Genomic DNA, 25,063 nt, shown 5'->3' with positions numbered 1-25,063 from the left:
TCACTTTGGATACAGTAATCTGAGACTGACAGGCTTGTGATGGAATGAAGATTGACTGCTCTCTTGGACTTCTTTTCTGTAAAGCTGCTAGGATGTGTTAGTCTTGTAGAAGTTCGAGTCTTATCAAAATTGCAGGTAGTCTTGAGGTTGATGTGAGCATCTTGTTGTTCTTGTTAATGCAGACCTGCTCCATGCCCACGATAGCTTGCCAAAAATCATTTCATTGCAAAGGTCTTTAATGGCACCATGAAAGGAGCAGAATTGTTACAGACTATCTACAAAGGTATCAGTGGGTGACATGGGGGGTTATCAGAATTTTTTATCCAAGATAGGAAATGGCAAAAATCACAGCCTTTAAACTTCTGAACAGGATGTGCAGGTACTGCTGATAAAAAGAAAAGTAATTGTCAGTTATAAAGAAGGGGTGCCTCAATAGCCAGAGCTGTCAGGCATCAAATAATAGATGTTATTCTTGCTAGTAAAAAATCCGTTTTCTTCAAGAAGAATAATAGGCCAGTTTGTCTGTATTTCGGTTACAGTGTGGAAGTGCAATACTGTTGGCAACACTGTTCCATGAGTTTCACAAGTTACAAGGGGATTTTGTACATGCATAAATGTCAGTATGCGTGTGCAGTGCAAATAAGGGCGGTAGAAGTTATACATGTCGGTCAATGCCACTGGGTGTTACTCTTGCTTCAGTCAAAACAGAGCTCTTCTGCTGTCCTCCACCAACATTCCCAGAAGAAGGAGAGGAAATCTTCTCCTTATCAATGTCAGAATAAAACTCCTTCTGAATTTAGGTCAGCCAAGGTGAAGTTTATTCCCCACTGTTCTACATTATTTGTTTCCACCAGGGGAACAATGGAGGAAAAAAAAAAAGGCTTTTATTTATTTCAAAAATATATTTACTGAAGGAACAGAAAGTTCTCATTCTAGACAAGTTCTGTTTAACAGCATTTTTCCAAAAGAAATTTCATCATGTACTTTACTGTCTGTGAGATTGTCAGCTCCTATCAGGCAATGATTTGACAGTAGTGACTTGTAAGTGGAATCTATTTTTAGTTGATAACCACAGACCCAAAGCATGAGAAGTCCTTCCCACTATGGCTGATGCCATTTCAATTACAGAACGGGTCTAAAGGAAGCAAGAAAAGGTAATAAGTTAGTAGGGACTACTAAGATAATTAGGAGTTGGTTTGACAGTGTCATGTATTGATCCTGTGCTTTGGCAGTAGTTTGTTTTCTGCAATTTGCTGTTTATTTGTGGTGTTTTGCTATTCTGTTCCTTTTGCTACTAATACCACTGAGTATTCTATAAAGACACAACTTCCTACTTGCAAAAACAAAGGAAAATTGGGAAATTTCTGTTTAGGGTATCCTGTTGAACAGTGGCCAGGTCAGCTATTCTCATTTGCATCAAACCACTGGAATTCATTACAAGCTATTTTACTGTCTGTACTCACATGTACACTGCATTCATCTGGATTGTGAAAAAAAGCTGGAAGCTGTAGCTATCGTAATGCAATTATCAGCTGAAAACTGCGGGGAGGAACCCACACTAAGGTTACAGAATGGTAACTTCAGTAACAATCTGGTAACCTTTTTTATGTTATTAAATGTCTCACTTTGTGTCAAAGCTGCACATTTAGAGAAACATGTAGATTTCGTGTAGCATGGAAAATGCTTGGTCCAAACCCACTCTTGTTATTTCGTGTCACCTTGTTTCCAAGCAAGATTTTCATGCTAAACTCTAAATTAATATTAAAGTATGAGCAAAAAAAACCAAGATACACGGGGAAATGAGGGAAAGGGAACCTCAAAGGAGGCTTCTTTCTCTCGTTTTTTTTTGAAGCATGTTATAAACAACAAGTATCCATATCAGAAAAAAAAAAATACATATTAATGCACAAGTGTAAATGCTAACAGTGCTTATCCTCCCACATCTGCTTCCAGTTGTGTTCTTGTTACAGTCTTTTGCTGGGTGTGTTGTGTAAGACAGTTTTCATTGGTTTTATTTTCTGGGTCCCTAATTGCTCCCTTTATTTCTAGGCTTGTGCATGGCTTTCTTCAGAATAATACACTGCCTGGCTGCTCACGGGCTTAATTTGTCATCTTCTTGTTTTCTATCCTTTGTTATCTACAGGTCAGTTTGCAAAGTTGAGTGCAATATCCTTCTCTCTCCTCTCAAGTAAGTATTATTATAATTTAGAAGACTGTTTGGAGTTAATCCTCATAACGTGTGTTTCAGTTGCCATGCACCTTGAGCTGTCTGAATGTATGTGAGGATGCTGTTTCTTTCTTCTTTTAACCTGTGTTGGGATGCCTAGGAATCTCTCTAAAGCAGTTCTAATTTACTGAAATGTGCTCCTAGTCCTGAGGATTTCCATTAAGCTACCACCCTTCTTATCTTTTTCCTTTGTTGACCATCAGAGTGAGAACCTGGGCTTTTCATCCCTGGGAATGACAAAATATATATTAGCCAGTACAGAGACACCTTATCAAGAAGATAAGAAATCAGATTACATTTCAGGAGACCTGAGTTTAATTCCTTTCAATGCTTTAGTCAGTGCTAGGATAACTGAAGTAAATAATTTCTGATGAGATCAGAACATCTAATCTAGTGTGTGAAACAGAAGTTAGGCAAATATTAATAAGAAAACAATCCACCAGCTGCTTAACCACAGAGGTGTCTTCAGATGTGTTGTGGAAGTTTAAAATGCCCCAATCCAAAGTGCTAGGCACTCAGCTACTAGCCAGAGTCTGGCAATTCAGACATGGTAAGAAGATCTATAAATTCCCCGCTGTCCTGTATTCAGGTCACGTTCCTTACACATGCCAACCTCACAGTTGCAGCACTGAGATTAATGCCAAGTTCAGTAATTGTGTTTTTCTTCAGGAAGACAGACAGCGTCTATTTTTGTGAAGTAGCCTGTTATTCTGAACACTTGCCCAGGAAATGGGAGGCCACACATTTCCTTTTTGCCTCATCTGAAGCTGTGGGCTCTGCATTGCTGGCTTCCTAGGAGAGTGCCCTGCTGTGGAGATGGCAGTGAGACAGTGCTACCCATCCTACTGAGACGCTGAACCATGGGGTAACAGGGCCAGAAAGGGAGGAGAAGTCAGAACAGGGGTCTGAGTCTGGTCTGCAAACTGAACCTCTTCCTCAAAGCCAGAACTTAAGGCAAACAGAGGTCAGTGATCAAATGGACTCTACAACTTGGGAGCCAGGGTCACGTTCAGATAATCCCCTGCTCCAATAATCAAGACCAGTGAACTAGCCTGTGCCAGCTCTAGCAGGAATTCATATTGTTACATTTCGTATGCCATGTTTTATGCTAGACCTCCTTATTTATAAGACAATTTTGATGGCAAAACTTGACCCTGATTCAAGGGGTTTGCAGCTTCTGCTCACAGTAAAATTTGGCTGTTAAAGTGTGTTCCTTGTGAAAGTAGCTGCTAGTAGGTATTTCCAAAGCAGTGTCTCTTGAAGCTAAAGCAGAATAAATGGATGTGAAAAGCAAATAAACTGCAATACCCAGAGTACTATAAACACCAAATAACTGCTCATAAAAATTTTCCTACTTTGCCCCTCAGGTTACATTCATTTTCTCAGTAGCCTTGTTAAAAACATGAGCCGTGTAGAGTTTCCTAAACACTGACAGCCAGCAAAATAAGTTTTTTTATTCTGTTTTGTTGCAGTTGTCAGTTGTAGATGCGGTCACAGGAAAAAGAAAATAGATCTTTCAACAACAATGTGTGCATATTAATGTATATAGTGGAAATGTTATATATAACTGAATTTAATTACAGTTTGCAATAATAACTTGAAAAAAATCCTTTTCATTAGAATTATAAAACTCAGGCAATTCCATTTAAGGTTTTGTTTTTTGTTAGGAAGCAATGTTAACGTAGTGATGTGAGGAAACACATACTGCTGTAGAGCCTGGCTCTCTTGAAAATATGTATCCTGTCTCAAATTAGCAGAGATCTGAGACTTCTATCTCATCTCCTGAATGCTTTTTGAAGCATTTTGAAATGCTGTCAAAAAGAAAGAAGAGTTTCATAGTGAAATTCTTTTTGGCTCCCAGGGAAGCCCTTTAACCAGTAGCAAAGACTGTAATATTCCCACCAGCTGTAAAAAGCCCAACCGTACAGAAATTAAAATCCAAATCTGGTGGATTTGGCATTTCACCTACACCCAACAAACTGTATTATGGTACATTATGATACATATATCTACATGTAGTGTGCCTTAGTCTTCTCAAGATTCACTCTGTTGGGAATATGGAAGTCTGTCATATCTTGTGTGTTTTATTTGGTACTTACATTTCATGGCATTGGAAAAGTAATTTCAAAAATAGTTCATACCAGTCATGGTACCTAAAGTGCTTTTGCTGTTTACATGGGGTTCCTGCTTGAAGCTTAGAAACTGCATGAAGAGTTTTTTTTCTAAGCTGTAATTCAGCCAGTAATGTTACAAATACAGTCCATATGACCCTAGATGGCCATAAGAGGTAGAAAACCAATAGACTTTCCTATCTCACAGCAGTATTACATTTGTGCTTATTTAAAAAAAGAAAAAAAAAAAGAAAAAAAAAGAAAAAAAAAGAAAAAAAAAAAGAAGAGGGAAATGAGATCAGTTTATTGTAACTGCATACGAGTGATATGGCCAGCCACAGAGTTTTGTTCATTTCCTTATTTCATTCATCTGGGGTTGGTGTCATTTGATTAGGGCTTTTTGCAATCTATTTGCATTTTTAAAAGTGCTACATACAGTTTTCTGGAATTGATTTTGAAATAACAGCTAATATAACAAATTCCCAAGACAGGAAGTGATTCCAATAATATATAAAACATAATTTAATCGTGTTTTCAGTTTACTTTTTATGTTAAATGTACTTGTTTTATTTTTAGTAAAGGAACAGAGTGAATTTGAGCTTGTTTTTAGCAGGCACTAGTCAGATCTTAACGTCAGGTGAACCTGCAACTTTGATGTTATTTTGTCTCTATCCCCGTGATAGCAGTTGGTTTTTTTGCCAAGGATAGCCAATGGGAGCAGAAAACCTCCATTTCAGAAACTGGTTGAAAAGTTGTCATTTTCAATTAATTGCTGTCAACTTGTGCAGCGGACATGTTCCCACAAGACCTACAGTTCCCTAGATTTTCTAAAGCTCTTCTTTCTTAATGCTGGCACACATTTGAGTTGGTCATGCCTAATTCATTTATATGCATTATTATAGCAGAAGAGAAGGTGTGAAAAGCTAATACAAATCAGACCTGAAGCATCCACTGAGAGGGAATACAGGGAGGAGTCTTTGTTAGAGGTTTTGTTCTCAGTTTTTTAACAGTGATTTTCCCTCTCTGGATCAAAACATGTAATAATTTCAGTTAAAGACTCAGATCCATTCCCACTTCAAACCCTCTCACTGACTCAAACCTTATAATGTAAACTTTTGTGAGATCTGGGGCTTTGGTTGTCTGTGGATGACATTTTTCACTGCAAAAGTGCCTCAATGGTTTGTATTGAAACAGGTGGAATTTTTTTCAAGCACAAAACCCACAAATCCTCTCAATTTTTTTTTTTACATTAATGCATTCTTAAAAAAATGCTATATATTCAACTTGACTGTTTTTCCAAGACAGAAATCTTACTGAGTAACCCTTCCATATTTTTCTCATCTCTTGCTTTTTTTTTTTTTTTTTTTTTTTTTTTTTTTTTTTTTTTTTTTTTTTTTTTTTTTTTTTTTTTTTTTTTTTTTTTTTTCCCAAACTCTGTTTCCGTGTTTAGCAGCAGAGATTAGGAGTATCTCTGCTGGTAGAGAGATGTTGTGGTCAGTCCAGTCCACCCAGTGTGCCACTGTGAGAAGGGCTTGGTGTTGGCTAAGCCAAAGGGCACAGATGAATTGTGTGAAGTGCTGTAAAGACACAGTTGCCCTGCATCCATGTTTTTTTCTGGGAAGGAAAGATTTTAAATCTAGCATGCAGTTCACTGACTGTTGACATTTTCAGTCCTTTGCAATGGGGACTTCACCATTTACTGTTTGGGAAAGATGGGACACAGGATCAGACCAGAGTCCAAGTCAGGTTACTAGCCCTCAGCTGATGGACATGTGGGTGCCATATTTGCTGTGTCCACAGCCTGAGGCCACATTTCCCAGCTGTGCCCTGGCCTCTCTTCAGCTCTAGGACCCTAAATGCTACTACTCAGAGCAGCTCACACATTACGGTTCATTCCTTGCACAGACTTCATGCCAGGAGGTCAGGAGATCACAGAGGAGTGATGGTTGAGTGTGTTGGTTGATTGGACCTTCAGAAGCCAATTTGGTCCAGTCTCCCACCTGATGCAGGTCTAACTCCAACATAAAACCATGTCAGCCATGGCTTTCTCGAGCAAAGATTAAAACTTACACAGATAGAAATTTCACCACCTCCCTGGACAGCGTCACCCTTCTCTTAGCTTTTATTTTGTCCTCATGTCCAAGATGAACCTCCCAAAATGCCTTTGTCTTTTTTCTGTACTTCACCACTCCCAACGAGGTTTTTGCTTTGTTATCCCTGTAAATACCCCTCAAATAGCTGTTAACTGATCCTATCTTGACATTTCTGCCCCAAGCCCAGTTTCTTCAGCCTCTTCCTCCTAAGCCAGTGATGTAGCAGTGAAGAAGAAGGATACAGGCTGTAGATGAACTGCTTAAATACATAGAAGTCATACTCTACTAGCACAACTAAATGATTCAGCATCTTTTTTTTTTGGTTTTTTTTCCTGAACAAATACATAAAAAACAGCATTATCGGGACCATTCCATTTGAAAATAACAGGAGGCTGGCAGCACAGTAATTTTCAAAAATGTCTACTGCATCGACTCAGTTATGTTTTGGTTTTCCTCTTTATTTTTCTCCTTAAGTCCTCCTCTTCTTAGCATGTAGGTGTAAAAAAGGCTGTAAAAGAACTGTGACCAAGTTAACAGGAAGAAACAGCTCTAGTTCAGTGAATTCAGTTCTAAAATTACACAAGTGATAGGGGTGTTTTTTGAAAAATCACTGAATGATAAGTAACAGAAAAGAACCTGTGGATTCAGTTACAGAAAAGGTCAAGAAACAATTTTATACCATGACAAATCCTATGAGTCTTGACTTGGAATTAATTTTGACACTTATAAAATGTTGCAATGAATTTAAAGCTCTGAGGTTCAATAGTACTCATTATTGCTTGTATGAAAATCTCTCTATCCCAGTGCTGGCTGTGGAATAGAGAAAGCCTTGAGAGAATTTAGAATAACCCTTCCCACACTCCACCAAGGAGAAGTAATTTATCCAGAAAATTTGAAGCAAACCCAAATACTTAGCATTACTGTCAATGCATCGTAATGCATCCCGTATTTCACAAGCTCCTCTTATTTTACTCTTGTGGTTTATAATGATACTGTCAAGAAATATGAGATGTTCCTATATTTTTGGATATTAGGAAAAATTTTGTCACTGACAGAGTTGTCGAACACTGAAACAGGCTGCTCAGGGAAGTAGTTCCTGAGTCACTATCCTTGGAGGTATTTAAAAGTCAGGTGGATGTGGCACTTGGGGACAGGGTTTAGTGGTGGCCATGGGACACCTAGGTTAACGGTTGGACTCAATGATCTTAGAGGTCTTTTCCAACGTAAATGGTTCTATGATTTACATAACCCTGAAACTGATTCAGTAAAAATCAGTCTCAGGAAGCTTTGAACTGACCTCTTCCAGGCCTTTCATTTTCATTTTTTGGCCGAATTGTGAAGAGCAAAATGTTCCTTTACTAAAATTTCCAAGTAAGTTTGCAGACTTAAGCAGTGCAGATGCGTGTCTGATTTTTAAAACATATAATTTAAAATGTACCTCAGACATTTTTTATGAAACTCTCATTAGACTTGCAGTGCAAGTTTCCTTTCCTTTTATCAACAAAATGTTAATGCCTGTCTTTTGTAACTGCTTGACACAAGGAGACACTAAATTAAGATCATCATACCATCTGGCCTGCTTAGGTATTAGGGAATCGGATGGAATTTTTTGTGGTTGAATAATTAATATAATCGAATTATGTCATGAAGGAAAAGCAGCAAGCACCTGACCTTTCTTATTCATCAGATTTGATTTAACTATTTTTGCTGAAGTAATTTGCATTTCATTTCCCATCTTGTAGACCAGCTTTATGCCTGAAATGAGTAGAAAAGAATTCATGTCAGTAGGGTGTGGTATTATGCTGTTATTATCACATTTCATGCAATGCAGATTGGTTTTCTCTCTGAGGTAGTTCAAGAGAAAAAGAGATGAGCTCCTTAACTTTGGAAGAGTCAGGTGTGTAAACAGTGTCCTTACAATAAATGTGCCAAAAACAGAAGTTTGCAGTATTACCTGACTGTAGATCCTGACATAGTTCTGAGGAAGAGCAGAAGTAATCTATCATGAATTTTCCATTACCAGCTAACACTTTGATGACTCCTCTGTAGGAATTTAAGATGCTCACTGATGCTTCAGGATATGGAGGAGCACCAGGAGAAACTGGTGCACCAGTGGACTGGGCTGTTTATGAGCTATCATAGATCATCCTTTTAAGTAACTACAGGTTTCTTTAGACAGAGTAAAACATAAACAGGACAAGACATTAATATGTGAGGGGATGCTCGTGGTGGTGAGGGACTGTTAATCGGGTGGCTGAACACTGTGCTCAAGGGGAATAATCCATGGGTTTGCTGCCAGCAGGCAATATATATGGCAACCTGGAAGGGTATAATGGAAGGGAAAATGGGAACACTTCAAGTCTGTGTCAGTGCAGACTGAGTTACCTCAGGGATCCCTTAGCACACCAGGTAACAGTCTCCTTGCCCCCAGCAAGGAAAGTTTCCGACTTCCCACATACCCTGTAAGTTCCTGTTCACAGCTCAAACACCTAGGCTCACCTAGGTAGGATGGCTTTTTCCCTTCCTTAACTCCTTAAGGGGTAACCACAGGAACTGGCCAGCTCCTCCCTTTCTCTCTCAGTAAAGCAGCACTCAGAGGCTTTACTTGCTCTGCCTGTTTGGGTGCAGCATCTTAAACCAGCACTCTTTAAAAACCTTCCCTTAACATTTCTCAACAGGGAAGCTGCAGTCAGACAGACAATGAAAGCTACGTAAGAACTGATGATGAGGAGAGCTGCTTTCGGACAGACGACGAAGAAAACTCAGCTGCAAACTTCACAGAAGAATGGAACCAAGAGGTGCAGCGTCTCTTGACAAAAAAATCACATAACTAAGTTCTGAGGACTGTAGCACAGTACTTTTGTTCTAAGAGTTGTAGTTTGTAGATGTGTGTTTTTGACAACAAGGCTTTTGTTTAAAGCTAACTTATATTAGCTACATCTTCTGTAACATGGCTCATTACTGGTGAAGCAAACAGACTGACGTACGTACTGCTGTTACACAGGACAGTGGTATTAATAACTCACGTGAACCCTTTGCACATGATATTGAATCTGTTCAGTTTACAATGACAATACTGTTTATAGATAGAAATTTGATTTCTGAATACTTTGAGATTTTAGTAGATTGGTTTACTATACACTGTACATTTTTTTCCACAGATGAAATAAAAAGCGACAATTATGCATTTAACACTGAATAATAATACTCCTGAGTGTATATATCTAGTAGCCCAAAAAAACAAAGTACCAGACTATCTTTTGCAATTTGTTTGCAAGTCTTTAAATTAAGGCTTATACAAAATGTACTAAAATAATAATTATAATAATATAATTAATAATAATAAATATTAAACTTCTCTAATTTAGGGCTAACATGTAACTTAGGAATGTTTCTTTCAAAATAATCTAACAAATCAGCCATAGAAGTTAGTGTAAATATTTTTTTTCCAAATAGATATCATATACAAAAGGTGACATTCAAATGATATAGAATCTAGTTTTTAAATCAGCACAGATCTTCTTAAAACTGTGAACTATGTTTTGAAATACTCGTTGCTAAAGCTGTTTATAAACCACAGGTGCCATAAGATCCCTGAACTGACTGATGTTACGTATAATCCTCCATGGTATTGTTTCATTGATGTTTTAGCTTTAGTAGGCATGTGTTCAACAAACCGGCTCTTTCCATCTCTCTGCCCCTCCTCTCCTCCCTGCCCCCCTTCATTATGTTATTTTCGAGGCCTTCAGCTTTAAATGTACAGGCTTAAAGTGCGCTTGCAACTGTTCTCTTTTGATTTCCGAATGTGTACTGCCTTAGCCAGCCACCAGATGTTCTGCATGCTCTCTTGGAAATGTGTAGTGAGAACTCCTTCAGAGCTGGACGGAGAAATAGCGATCAGTGAAAAGCACAAGAAGAGCGGTGGATTTTTTCAAAAGGACAGCCATACAGTTACAGAATTGGAGATTGGTCTTGTTTAGTATTTTTTTTCAGTATCAAGGCATTTCAGGAGAAAGGAGACTGACCTGGCCATTGCGGGTTAGACAGTGAGACTGCTGGCTAAGAAGTGTTTGCTCTGCTGTGACTACAAACCTACAGATACCCTGAGCAGGGATTGACACAAATCAGCTGTAACGTGCTCCCCAGAGCACACTGCTTGGAAATAAAGGCGACACCCATATGGCACATAGCACTGCCCTGCAGAGAAACCAGAGCCAGGCCCTCAAGAGCTGGAGTAGCAGCGACCAGGGACACCAGGAGATGTTCCATGCTGGCTGCCCAGCCCTCCTGAGCTGCGCAGTGTATGAGCTCAGGACCACCTCTGTGCCAAGGTAATTTTACTGCCCTAATACAACATTAGGCTTCCAGTACCTGGCTGATCTGAAGTGGCACTGTCTAACAGCCCTAAAAACAGTGGTGTTTCATACAGATATTTCACACCAGCACAGTTTGCCTACAGCAAGTGATGAGATACCCATCTAAAGCAGGTGAACATGGCTTGTCTGTCCTTGCTTTCATGGTGATGTGGATGTGTGCTGCCGTATTTACCTGAGATTGTAGCTCGACCCAGTAAGTCCACTTGTTTGCATGCACTCTCCAGGCTCATGGCTGTTTCCCTGGGCACTATGTGTTAGAGAATGAGTATCTGTATGGAAGAGCTTCTGCCGTTTTTCACTTCCATATCGTTTTATTGCGTATGCAGATCTCTTGTCCACATCTCCTTGCATATCTGGGCTTGGTCTCAGGCATCCAAATGCATACTAAGGGTTCCAGATGTCTTCATGTAAGCTTTTCATTTTTGCAATCACTGGTCTTTGCTCCTGGGGTATGTGCCATCCTGGCAAGGCAGGCACCATATCCTCCACTGCCTCCTCCTCCAACCTCCTCTCAGGAATGGGTTAGCCTCCACTAGTGCCTAGCACTCCATGTTTTAAGCTTCTCCAGTGAACCTGTAGACATTGCTGTCAGCTCAGGATTCCAGGCAAGCATTTTCTGAACAGGAAGAAGACAAGCTAGAACACAGCTATGTGCAATGGCTGATTAATTCTACCCATGTCATGTTTAACTGTACCCAGAGTAAGAGATCCCTCTCATCATCTTAATGTCTGCGTGCTCATTATCATTATGCTTAAAATAGATGCAGTAAACTAAATCCATTGCAAGAGCTTCTGAACTAGGAGTAACGACTAAAGTTGACTAATCAAGCACCTTTCTTTTAGGTTGGTGTCAACAAGGTGATCCCTAAGAGCTGGGTCCCTTATGCCCTGGAGCTCTGAGATGAAGCACCTCTTACTTAGCTCTCCAAATGTCTATTTTAAGCATTTTCCAACTGTTAAGCTGGCTGCATTTTCACCCAGCTGGTCTTTTGTCTGTTTGTTGAATATTATTTTGGTTGTGGTTTGCGGTCATTAAAACAGTTACAGAAGAGGTCCCTGGCATGGCCCTTTTCTTAACTACCAATGGCCCACCACAGCAGTCAAAACTCCGGGTGGTTTTACTGTCACTGGAGGAAAACCAGTGGTTTGGAATCAGGAGACAGGGATGTGAAGATGTATAGGGTCCTTGAATGTCCAAAGCGAAGGTGGAGAATGGGTTGTCTGTAAGTAGTAATGTTAACTAAACTGCATAAAAAAGGTGTGTGGCCTTTGTTGTGAAATAATATGTATTTTCTTATATGCATGAGCCAAATTGTTGCATCATAATTTATCATAAGTGTGTCCACCTTTACTTTCAGTCGTCATCTTCTCCCATCCTTATTGGTTCTTGGCAATTACTGTAGATAGACCTTGTAAATATTGCAACCTCGGGTTGCTGTAATCACGTTGGTTCAATTCAGCAGACGGAGCTGTGAACAACAAGCACTCCACTGTGTCCTGAAGACAAAAGGGCATTTTTACCTTTGAACCAAAAAAAGAAAAAAAAAAAAAGTATGAGGAGTTACATCTTGAGGCTACTAACTGTAAGACATTTTTAAAACTACTGTACTTGACACCACTTGAGAGAGATATAGAGACACTAAAGATGTCACGATATTCATTGGTATTGTAACAGAACTGCTATTGTATGGGGTTTTTGTATTGCTGTTAAGTATTGTTTTGTGTGTGTGTGTTGGAACCTACTGGGGACATGTTATATTTTGAAGTGATTAAACTATTTAATTGTGTGTCTATATTTTGGAATGGAATTATTTCTTCATTAAAAAGATTTTTAAAAGGAATTTACAGAGCATCGTGTTTGTGGCTTATTTTGGTTTTGGATGTCCTATTCCATGTAGCCTGAGCAGCGTTTTCTTTCAGCAGGGAAGGAAGCTCCGTCCCTGTGGTGCAGCAAGTAGTCTTTGCTCCATCCACACTGTCTCCTGTTCACAAGATAACTCCTGCTACCTCCTTCAGAAGTGCTTTGAACATGGTATGGAGCAGTGCCTGCTTTCAGTGGCCCAAGCAGCTTCTTCTTTCTTCCTTTCTAAATTTTCTGTATCTTCAGCAGTTTCACATCTTGAAAATGCAGTTCCCCCTGTTTGCAAAACACCTGCCCCCGTATCCACTTCACAGCAATGAAAATGACCATAAGCAGAGACACCAGGGCCTGACAAGGTGCCTGGTACAGACCTACGAGGGGGAACCCTGGTCCTAAGGAACCTGTACTACCTGCAGATGTGTAATTTTTTCTTACCTACTGTGTTTCTCTGGCCTTAAAAGGAGCAATACCTTGGAACAGGCACATTTGAATGGCTTTACCATACACAGTCACATGTTTTATTGCAGAAGGACATAAAGTCTTTGTTTTTCCAAATACACTTAGAAGATATCTTTCTCTATCAGTTGTTGGTAATTACAACTGGTTGCTAACCTAAAAGAGCACGGAGTTGCAAGGCAAGAGCTCCTGCTTAAAGCAACAGGTTTGTGTCCTGATGCAGTGGTTGGAGGTACTTCATCAGGACACAGCAGTGTCTGAAGGCACTGCCTGGCTGTGCTGCTGGCCCGTGGTGGGAGCCCTTCCCAGCTCTGCCATCGCCATGGCAGAGCATGCCACTGGCAGCTCAATGGAGCCAAAGTGTCCACAGCTGTGCACACAGCATTGTTAGCTGGCCAGTTAGTTACACCAGGGTGATATCTGTTAGAAGGAAAGCAGTAGCAGCACACCAAAAATATTCTCTATCTACTTACCAGATGTCCCAGGGTCTTGGGAAGCTGATAAAGCCACGTCCTCTGCCTCCTTCAGTGTTGACTGCTGTGGTAACCTATAAATCACCAGGGTTTATTTGCCCTAATTCCCCTGTCTACATGGTGATGTTCTTCAATAAAGAGGATCGTTTTACACTGTAAATTATTTGCCAGATCGGCTGAACTTTGCCTCCACAATCCCAGTCCAAATTCATATCCGCAGGATTGTAATGTATGATGACATATCATCAGCTCATGAGAATAGCTCTGTTTTATCCATGCATAATCCCAAATTGCTGTATTCCTTCCTAACCCACAATCAAGTCTGTGGCCCTTGGGGAACAAAGAAGCCAGTGAAAATTAATTTACAAAGTCTGTTTTCCTCTTTCCCTCTTGGTTACTCTAGCTGCTTTCTGCTCCCCACAAGGAAAACAGACTTATATGGGAAGAAATAAATTGTTTCATTTGCAAGAGGAAATAAAATAAAAGTACTAAAATAAAACCAGTAAAATTTAAAATAAATAAGTAAGTGGTCTAAGTTGGTACATTGGCTACATCAGCACTGAACTAGGGGATTAAAAGCATCTGGAACTTTCTAAAAGCACCTGGGAATTTCATTCAGCTGCACACAATTCTATGATCGCTCCTCCAAAATTCGCCTGGGAGGCCTCTTGTTCAGCAGCTGCGTATTCCCATGCAAGCAGCCCTTAATTCTGGACGAAACTTTGTCAGAGAGTAATGCAGGAATATGAAGCTGAGTTCATCACAGAAATAGGTTATGTGGGGTAGAAAGAGAAGTCTCCTCTATTGTTCCACAAAGAAAAATGCACTGAAGAATTTCATATGCTTCAGTATCATCTCTTGTAATACCCCAGATAATCTGCATATTAAGGATTCCTCTTTGCTTTTTCCTGAGTGATTGCCACCACTTGAGTTGCCTGGGAATTAGGATGGCTGTCCCACTCTCAGCAATGCACCAACACACCTTTGGCTGTAAAGGGCAAAGCAGCAGAATTAGGCTGCAGCTCTACCTGACTTCCCATTTTCCTGGAAACAGGTCTCAGACTGGAACAATCCTTTCTGAGGACCCGCCATTCTGGCGCTTCTTAAAAAAAGCTGCTTTGGGGAAGCAACCTCCTAAAACAAGGCTGGGGGCTGTGCACAGGTCAGCAGGGGAACCATACAGCCACATCATGCAAACTAACATAGGATGGTTATTGCAGCTTAGAGATAATAAAGATTAAAGAGATAAGTGATGTTAAAGAGTAGTTGCTTTCCTGTGTCTTGGAAGGAAATGAAGGAGGCCCTGGTGCATGTTTTCATTGGTGTGTGATGCTGCAGAATGTAGTTTGCTATTTAATACAACACAATTTACCACTAGCAAATTAATTTCCTCATGACTTACATTTTTCACATAACACTCAGCAGTGGCCAGATGGCAGATGTGTTGGGCTTGCTGCTTGTTATGCTAATTGTCAGCCGTAAAAGCATGAAAGCTGCCCAGTTAACACTTCTCGCCTGCTTGCTATAGCCCGGCACTGCTGTCAGAGGCCAGCATTGCCTGCAGCCAGCAGGTTCAGTCAGAAGAGGCACCTGCAAGTGCGTGTTTTGACTGGTTTTCCTGTAACTGCTCAGTTCAGTTTTGGCCCCTTTTGGTACATTCCTGTCCAAAAAAACCAAAAAACTGGTTTCCAGTATGGGGATATGCCTGCGTGCACCTGTGTTTCTCAGCCTTTGGTCTCTGCAGCTGCCAGATCCCTGAAAGCCTCCCCTAACCCCAGCCTGGAGCACGGAGCACCCATCCCTGCTCCTTCTCGCTCCGCCACATGCACCTCAGTACAACTTCAAGATGTCAGGCGCTCCTCACCTGCACCAGCATTTCTCTTTATATTTTTCTTGGCATTTCAGTCTCACACCAGGGTGAAATAAGATTTGCCTGAAACCTCCCTGAAAGTTGTTCAGCATGGCCTCATGGAGCAGGGGCTGCTGCTCGCCTGGAAAGGACATTTCTCACCTCTGCTCTCCTGTCCCTCTTCCCAGAAAAGCTGCCATGGGGCCCAGACTGGAGTTTCTCCTGGGTAGGATCCCTTTCTCAAGTCAAAAGGTTTCTTTTGGAATCCAAAATCCTTCCCTGGTTTCACCAAACATATCTGTACCCCTCTGCCCCATAGAGTTACCTTCTCTCTTGCACCCCTCCCTCATTAGTGCTGGGTCCAATTGCACTCCTTTTTTTTTTTTTTTTTTTTTTTTTTTTTTTTTTTTTTTTTTTTTTTTTTTTTTTTTTTTTTTTTTTTTTTTTTTTTTTTTTTTTTTTTTTTTAATTTTGCTTTGTTGTTTATTAAAGCTTCTGGCAGTCACTTTAAATGCCCAGTGAAGTTATGCTCCTACACTGCTGATATCAGTAGGAATCAGGTGCTTAGCAGGACTCTGCACTCCTTTAACATCTGCCTTCATGTGAAAAACCGAGAGATCACAGGCTCTGTAAGAAGCACCTTTCATCACCATATTTATTATGTAGGTACAACTAAACTTAGAAACCCCTCCCCCCAAGAGACCTCAGCTCTGACAAGCAGCCCTGTTGTCCTCTCCACAAAGTAGCAAAGTTGTGGTTTAGTGCTTTTAAGCGGCACTGTGTGCTCTCCAGAGCCAGTTTTCCATTTGCTCCCTGTAACTGCATCCTAGCTCTCAGCTCGTTTGCCCGGAGACCCCCTCAGCCCCCCACAGACTGAGGGGCTTGAGCCATGTTTGTTTCGGCTGAAAGGCTGACACTTAAGCTAGTGCAGATGGTAATTAGTACTTGAGGGAGCGCTGCTTTCAGGGAATCCTCTCATCACTCGCTCTGAGTCATACGGTTACTGGAGGACACTTCACCAGAAACACATTTTCTGCCACGTTTTGGATCTAAGCTCTCACAGATTAATTGAGTTCATGTATAAATGCAAAAAGGAGGAATGCAGAACACTTTTGTAAGGTCGCAATTGTGAGAAATGTATGCAGACAGCCACCTGTTCACCAATTAAAAACTTGGTTTGTAGGGGTTATACAAAGTCTGCACAGTTCTAGTATTGATTGTTTGTCTGGCAAAGTGATAATCAACAGAAAAATTAACTGGGTTTGACTGCAAGTTGGGATTGCCACGGCTGATTGTGCCCGGAAGCAGAAAAATTAAACTGTTTTATGTTTATCTGAGGATGCTTCACTTAACCCAACAGGAGAAAACCCGGAGGACTAAAACCAAATGAAAACCAGATCACTGGTTCAGTCGCTATTCAGTGGCCAGCTACTGCTTTCCTTGGGAAGCAATCTGTTATTGCCCTTACATTTTGCAGTGCTGGGAGTGAAACATCTCATTGCTCAGCTAACACTGCCGAGTGGCAGGTGGTTTTCCTGCCGTGAGGACACAGTGGGCTCAGCCCTGCCATGGCTGGGCCATTAGGTACAGCTGAGGTACAGCAACAGAAATTTGCTCTAATAGCTCTCTCAAGCTGATAGCAGGACTGCATCTGGTCAGCCCTTTAATAAAACGTGATGAATAACCAGAGGGTGTTTTCCCTGGCAGCTGAAACCTTTCCCAAGATGGAAATAATGTTCATGTCTTTAGTCACCTAACAGATGAGACAGAAAAACTGGTGGCCTTGTCCAGAAACCATGAGCCAAGCCTAATGCTGGGGTGGGGTTTAACACTCAAGCTCTGTGGCCAGCACATTAAAAAAAAAACCTGGGAAATGCAAGGCTTGAGTTGTTTTGAGTGTCTGCGTCATGCCCTGTTGCCTAGGTAGCTACATTTAACATTCAGGAACTTGTTTCTAGGAGTTATGAGCTAGGGAGATAAACAAGCTCTTTTAAGGATGCAGAAGAGAAGAGGACTCGACTTTGGTTTGCTATACTTACTTTGTTGTGCTCATTTAGACATTCATGGTCTAATGATGACCCAGAAACACAGCCTGCGGAAGTGTTTGCCTTGCTCTCCTCAGCCAGCTTTGTATGCCCAGCCCTGTGTAATCCCTGGCACTGACACACACACACCCCTGCACTGATCAGTTTGTTCTTGTTGAGGAAAAAGTGACACTTCAGATTGCACAGGGTGAGTCAGACGCAGTAAGAGGCTATCCTCTCCAGTTTGCATGGGTCAGGCTGCTCTCATTTTCACTGGTAAGAGAATGAACAGTCCCCCGCCAGGTAAAGGGAAGAGCTGCACTGCATGTACCCTCATGCCAGACCCCCAGGGCAATGCTTACCATACCCTACCAGAGGTGGTACCCATCCACATCCCATGAGCTGCCTTCTTTGCCTCACAACCCAGGCACCAGTTCTGCTTTTGTGAGATCCCATTAGTGTGAGGGTTCTAATTTTACTGCAAAGTGGCCACCAAATCCTCTGGCCTTGGTTTTGTAACTTCAGAGTGTGCAGATGCTGCAGTGCAAGTCAGGATCCCACCGCAGCAAACATGGGCAGGTGTCTGTCCTCCTCCAGAGTTCGTAGAATCATAGAATCCTACAATCAACTGGGTTGGAAAAGACCTCAGAGATCATCAAGTCCAACCCCTGATCCAGCACTACTGTTGTTACCAGACCATGGCACTCAGTGCCACATCCAGTCTCATCTTAAAAACCGTCAGGGACAGTGAATCCACCACCTCCCTGTGCAGCCCATTCCAATGTCTCTGTAAAAAATTTTACTCCCTCTGTAAAAAAATTCTTCCTAATATCCAACCTAAACCTCCCCCGGCACAGTTTAAGGCCATGCCCTCTTGTCCTACTGCTGACTGCTGGTTTCCTGGGAGAAGAACCCAACGCCCACCTGGCTACAACCTCCTTTCAGGTAGTTGAGATGCTCCAGCAAAAACATATGAAGGAATTATAAAAGGACAAGGATGTTTACCTGCCAACATGAAGTATCAGTAGACATAACCAGTTGGCCTCAGGCAAGTTTACCTCTGAGATGCCAATGCTCAGGAGCTCTTCGGAGTGTCAGCAAGAAGTGCTTGCCTATCAGGCTCGTCTGATTGAAGCAGCATTAGTGCAGCTCCCCAGATCTAGAAAGAACTTCTCTTGAAGGGCACAGTAGCAATGAAAATGTTTATTCTTCATGGCCTATGAGTACATTTCATTACCATTTGGTAATATCATAGCTGTAACTACAGGAAAAGCTGTTTTCATTATACTCTCTACGGAGCTATTCAAGCTTGCTCCAGAATTTCTGAGCTGACCTGTGGCAAGTTTAGCCCAACCCAGGACTTCCCTTCATTTAATTTCCCACAGAGACATGTGGACATGTCCATAGCTGTATAAACCTAATTATGCTCCTGCAGCCCCAAAACTGACAACTAAATTACTGTTCCAGAATGCTTGCAGAACAAAGCTTAACCAGAAGTGTCGCAGCTTGATTTGTTGGACCAGCTGTCTGGAAAGAAAGATTGTTATGTAAATCTAATTTGGAAATTGTTATCAAGAATGATGACATAGAACAGAATCCTTTTCTTTTTTTTAAAGAGATTCCATCTTATAACAACCACATTCAGTTTCTGGTTACATTAGCATAAATAAATTGCAGGAATATGAAGTATTTTTTGTACAGTAGACAGGTTTTTGAAGCTGAAGTCTTGCTTATACAATGCAGTCCTAAAAGAGGTCTTAAATATTCCTAAAAATTCAGCATCAATTGTAAGTGTGATTTCCTTCTCCCATAAAGCTGCAAAATATTTGTTCTGGAAGTGCTTGTTTTCAGCAGAAAGTTGGTGGTGTTCATAAATTAACTTACACTGTGAAAATTAAAGATACCCACTCTGTCCAGTCCCAGTCCATACTTGCTCCATTCAGTGCCTTTCCTCCTGTATTTGCTGCCTGTCATAGGTTTGAAATCTCATAAAACCTACAATCCATGTAGATCTGCTGCTCTATAGGGGTGATACAATATAATCGTGCAAGAAATAATCTCTGTCACAGTTGAGACTTCATTTGTACATCTTTCATGGTTACTAGAACCAATCTATCTTCCAACTATAGAAACACAGACAAGTGTCTGGGAAACCAGGGAAAGGACCTATTGAAGGTGTAAATCTTCTTTACACTATTTGTTTTATCTATCGTTAGGGGTTTAAGTTTCTATTTTAGTTGCAAATAACACTGCTTATACTCTCCTGACATTGTTTATACTTGTTTACATGTGACATAGTAAGATTTGGAAAAATAAATTAATACAAGTCCAGTCCTCATAGAAGAATATTGTCCTGATCCATTACCCAGTCACATAAAATATAAAGCTATTGGTTTTGGAAGCATGGAATCAAGGCCAATATGATAGTCTGTTTGGTCCTAGAATATGGAGAAATTTTCGTCTTCTCCTTATATTTCTAGAGAATCTAAAAAATAACATTCAACAGATGTGAAACGGGAAAAAGAATAGTTGATTTTTAAAAAGTACAAACATCCAGACATGGGAGTCAGAGAGAGCAAACACAAAACACATTCAAATAGCTATAGAAAATGCAGGAAGACAAGAATGTTAAATTTTTTACAGTAATCATCAACATATCTATCTTCTAAAAAAGTCTGCTCTATTTCCACTTACAGCTGTATTCTGGCTTTTTGTTGTAGTAAAACAGAAATTAGGTAGCAAAGTTGTAAAACTTGAAGAATTCGAGAAAAACAAATATGCAGTGAAGTAAACTCAAGAAGCTGGGGTTTATTTATTGCAGATAAGGACTTTCCCATGGAAAATAATTTTAGGAATGGAAGAGTTGTGTTACATTTTTCATGATAAACAAAAAAACAACAAGCACAGATTTTTGGCATGACATCACGCTTCAGCTTTTCAGCAGCCCTTTTCACTGCGTGTAGAGACAATAATCCTGGTGCAATGTGAGCCAAGCCACTGGCATGCAGCATGATATCCAACAATCCTCTCCTTCCACCCTGCAGCCCCAGCTACCGTACAGCTTGGTGTGTGAAATCTTGCTTCCCTGATTTGTTCTGCATCCCTCCAGGTGTTTGGTAGAAACAAGGGAACGAATGGGCAGTGGTGAATGAGATCAGGAAAGAATAAAAATCACTTTGGATTGATTCTGAAGTTTTTCATGGAGTTTTTATGGGTAACTAGTTAACTAAGATGTCAGGGATATTTAGTGCACTGTCATTAAGCATAAAGTCATACCTAAAACCCCATTGTTGGCTTATATTTTCAATTTATGACCAAAAAGCATATTTTTTGATGCTGTTGCTGCATATCCTCTCCTCCTTCATTCTCCTAACCTAAACCACTTTTTTCTTTTCCAGTGCCTCTGAACGCAGGCCTATCTCTGCTCCATGATGTCCTCCTTCAGGCCCTGGTCAATCCACGTGACCTGCGTTTTGTTCTGGCTCATCTCAGTGGTTTGCCATGTTTGGGTTGGAGCCACCTCCTCATGCCCCAGGGACAGAAACCCTGGCCTTTCCAGCAGCCAGGACGCTTGATGTTCTTGTGTCCAACTGCTGTCTTTGACTTGAGGCGAAATGTCTGCCTTAAGCACACCCCCATGAACTCTCCAGGAGGATACTCTCCACCCTGGCTCTGGGAAACCTGATCCTGAGTCACAACTTTCCTCCCCACAGCAGGGTCTGCTACTTTCTCCAACCCACAGTTTAATGTAAAGCTGAAGTTCAGTGAGACTCATGAGACGTGGACTGTGACCTCTGAAAGAGAGAAGAGGAACTGCTTTTCTCATTTCATTTTGGTCTTACTATGGTTCAGCAAAGGCCTTGGCTTCTACGGCTTTGAAGATTTTCTTCCTCAAGATTGTCTTTGTTTTCCATATGAGACAGTTACCTCTTGTTTAGCCTTGAAAATTTGGGTGTCTGGAAGGTTGGAGAAATTACAATATTGGAGGAATCTCAAGACTAAGCAGTTAAGAAGGAGAGGAGCTTCCAGGCAGCCTATAAATTCTTGTGGCTGAGACTGTAAACTTGTCCACATTCTATTCATTTGTTTATTTTCTCAAATACCTGCTTTAATGCAGTGGTAAATTAACATTTTATGGTGCCTCTGCGTAAGCTTTTAGACCACAGCTCTTATTATTACTTGTGACAGTTAAGGTTCCCAGCTGATCAGCACCTGCAAAAGCATAGAAGAGCAGATCTGGCTTCACCACTATTCTGAAGTCACAGGGGAAAAGAATTTTAGACAGTTTTTGCTTTTTCAAGTAATTGTATCTGAGCTTTCAAAATGCACCAGAAGGAAGTATTAAAAAGAGCCACATCATCTCTTTAAAATACTTGTCAGGGATGGTCACCTTTAACATATATTTGATGACACACATACTAACTCTGTCCAATTTTGCACACAGTTTTAGTATGAAAAAAACATGGAGGAGGAGGAGGAGGATTGATTTTTATTTTATATATTTAAAATTGATTTGGATGAAAACCAGTTGTAAGAGAAAATGTCATTTTCAGAGAGACATTGGCATAGATAAAAGGGGAAAAGGAACACACACGTGATGTTTAAGGAAGTACAGTAACTCATTCCACATTAACTCGATCCAAAGTGAGACCTTTACAATTACATTATATATTACATTTTTTTTAATAAACTGCATTTGAATGCATGCAGCCAGTCCAAAACTTCAGACATCAGACATGGGCAGAGAAGGGGATGCATGTGCATGTGTGCACATGGCTGGGGGAAGATGGAGGACACTCACAAGCCTTCTGCATTCCAGAAGATTTGTTTCAGCTTTAAAGAGAAAACTCTAATTAACAAAATCAAGTTGCTGTCAAATATGTTCTTTTCTGTTGGTTTCTATTTATAATTACCACAGGACAGAAATTTAGCTGAAACACAAATTGCAGAATAACGGTCAGAATACATTAATTCTAGCAGTTCTGTCTGCTCCTCTGAAGAACTCGTGTAAGAAGGCACAGCAGGTGTCCCCTCCCTCCACACTTCCATCCATCCTTTTTCTGGCTTTCAATTGCTTGGAAGGCAGGGTGTGGGAGCTGTGCATGTGCTGTGTACCACATCCTTGAGCAATGTCCTAAAGGTTTTCCTGTGGGACTGTCCAAGTTAAGCAAATGCCTAACTGATCAGTCTTGTTCTATGCATACAATGCTGCTGGAGAGGGGGATTTCAGGAGTCTGGGCAGTGCTGGAGGATGTTAACAGGCACAAGGTAACATGCTGACAGCATTATTCCTGTCTGTTAATAGCTATACTAGCCCTGGTGAAGCTGTTGCAGGACACTTGCTAAACCTGCTTATTTTGTTGGTCCATTCGTCAGGACTCTCAAGGTTATTTTATCCACTGTTTTGGAATAACATGCCAATAGGTGAGTAAGCGAGTAAAACTGTAAGTTATGCATAAGTAAATGGTTTCATTTCTGCCATGGCTCCTCTGCCCAGAAGGTAATGTGCTGCTCTCACACTTTGCAAAGCTCAGCCAAAGATCACAGTGCAACTCCCTGGCCGGCTATGCCATGCAGTTTACTTACTCAGCAAAACTGCTTCTATACATCTGCCCTTGTTACATTTCTCCTTGCTTAGCTCATAAAGAAACCCAAATAAATCTCTCTTGAACCCAAATTCACAGTTTCCAGAAACTGGTTCAGTCAGCAATATCTGTTCTCTTCTCTGCTGAGAACACGCCCGAATTATCCATGTGCCTCCTGGCTCTGCCTGTAAATTCAGAAGCCAGAATGCTTCATAACCCCAACAGCTAAAGTTCCAACAGCTAAATCCCGTTTACTCTTCCCTTAATGCTTTGCCACAGATATGCCTCATCCCTTGCCTTGTGCAATGCCTTTGCATGATGCTTCTTAGAAATAGCTGTAAAATGTGTTGGTGAATTAAGGACTGTGACCCCCATACCTCCAGAAGGCAATAAAGTAGCTTATTAATAACAAACGTGATTAATGGGCTGGAAAGGTATTGTTAAGGAAATTTCTTGTTCATTACTTGATTACGAGTTCCAGGAGCCATAGATCATACTGTTCTCTCTGGGGCTTAGCCAAAGAATCAGATGAAGGTGACATCTCTACTACAAAAAATTGATTTCAGTAGTACTTAGATCACGCTTTGTACCAATGATGAAAAGTATTGAAATTGTTAAGTAATAGATGTAAATGCATGGAGTATTCAGGGATACCAAAATTCGTAGGCATCAGCACCACAGCACAAAGTTAGATTAGCCCCACTTTGCATGGCCCCTTCGTGATTTAGTCATGGTAGTCTTTCGTAATATTAAAAAAATTAAGTAAATTCATCCTTACTCTTTGTCACACATATTATGAGATTTTTCATTCATCCATGCTGCATTAGGGTACCTATACCAGGCACGCACCAGCCCTGCTGCAAGACCTCTCCCTTTGCCCACACAGACCTGGTGCTCTTGGTGGGTAAGGTGAGCAGAAAAGCCTTTAGGTCTCTCATCAAATTGAATTTAGCCAAACAGTCCCAAACCCTGATGTTTCTATCCTCTCTACAGTCTCTGGGACACATGGTCCCAGTGCATTTTTAGCATAGGGGAATGCCTACTAATCGTTTGTCACCATCTCAGTTCCTCTTTCCCCAGAATAAGGAGCAACAGGCAAAGCCATTGAAGCAAAAGGGCAGCAATTCACTTTCGACTGTTTTTAAGGGTTAGTTATTTACTCAGCCAGCCTACAATTTAAACTATTCAAAATAGCAATTTTGGTATTTCTTGTAGAATTACAGCAGAAATGGTTTAGCCACTTGTATACTTTGAACAGTGATTTTTATCGTGTGAGAGAACTGTGCCCCACCTTGATCCTGTATCAGCTGCTGTTACACCAGTTCTGAGGCTTCATTTCCCCAAGCACTCATGAGGGAGCCTAGTTACCACCTGCACCCCATCATTATGGGTCCTAGGAGATACCCTCAGCCCAAATCTCAGGCTCAGTGAGTACTCCAACTTAGCTCTCTTGATGCAGCTCCATTTATTTCGCCTTTTTGCACTCTCTCGTCTCTCTGCTGGGGTGACTTGGAAGCAGATGGGTCAGTTTTGTACAACCAAAAGTAATTAATTAGATCAATCTCTTGAGACCTGTTTGGAAGGGAAAAATACCTCCTGGTATTAATTTGCTTCAGTAATGTAAATGATGTATTTCTGGATCATCTTCTCAGATGCTGTTTCCGCTCTTTTCACACCTCTAAAAAAGGAATGTACAGTGCAGCAAAACAGTCTGGGTTTAGCCTGTCAGGTCCTGCTACATCACTAACCTCGAGACTATGGCTCAGATCTAAACTCTTATCCTTTCTGCACTAAATAGTGCTTCAATTTGGTATAAAATTCTACTTGTGCCAGGTAAAATTCCACATCTTGGAGCCATTCAGACTAATATATCATAAAAATCCTGCCATATCCACACGTCTTTTTAGATCCTTCTTCTCAGCGGATCTTTTCTCAATGACTGCCTGTGCTGCAGTGGAGTAATGAAGGCAGCAACCACATCCCTGTTGCAAGTCTTCTCCCAGGACAC

The 25,063-nt window shown here is 40.9% G+C and overlaps 1 protein-coding gene across 11 annotated transcripts in view; it reads left to right on the top strand.

The window, feature by feature from the left end:
* Positions 1-12,648, top strand: part of DTNA (dystrobrevin alpha) — a 227,255-nt gene extending 214,607 nt beyond the window's left edge. For all 11 annotated transcript variants that reach the window (XM_027890222.1, XM_027890231.1, XM_027890230.1 and 8 more), the window contains 2 exons: positions 2,144-2,188; positions 9,110-12,648. In XM_027890222.1, the coding sequence (XP_027746023.1) occupies positions 2,144-2,161 (18 nt within the window). In that variant the 3' untranslated portion in view covers positions 2,162-2,188; positions 9,110-12,648. The remainder of the gene's footprint in view (positions 1-2,143; positions 2,189-9,109) is intronic.
* Positions 12,649-25,063: the final 12,415 nt, after the last annotated feature.

Source organism: Empidonax traillii, unplaced genomic scaffold, assembly GCF_003031625.1.
Source record: "Empidonax traillii isolate 1590-97213 ecotype Southwest subspecies unplaced genomic scaffold, ASM303162v1 scaffold281:size1424471, whole genome shotgun sequence".
Classification (NCBI taxonomy): Eukaryota; Metazoa; Chordata; class Aves; order Passeriformes; family Tyrannidae; genus Empidonax; species Empidonax traillii.
This window is presented reverse-complemented; position numbering and strand designations above follow the sequence as displayed.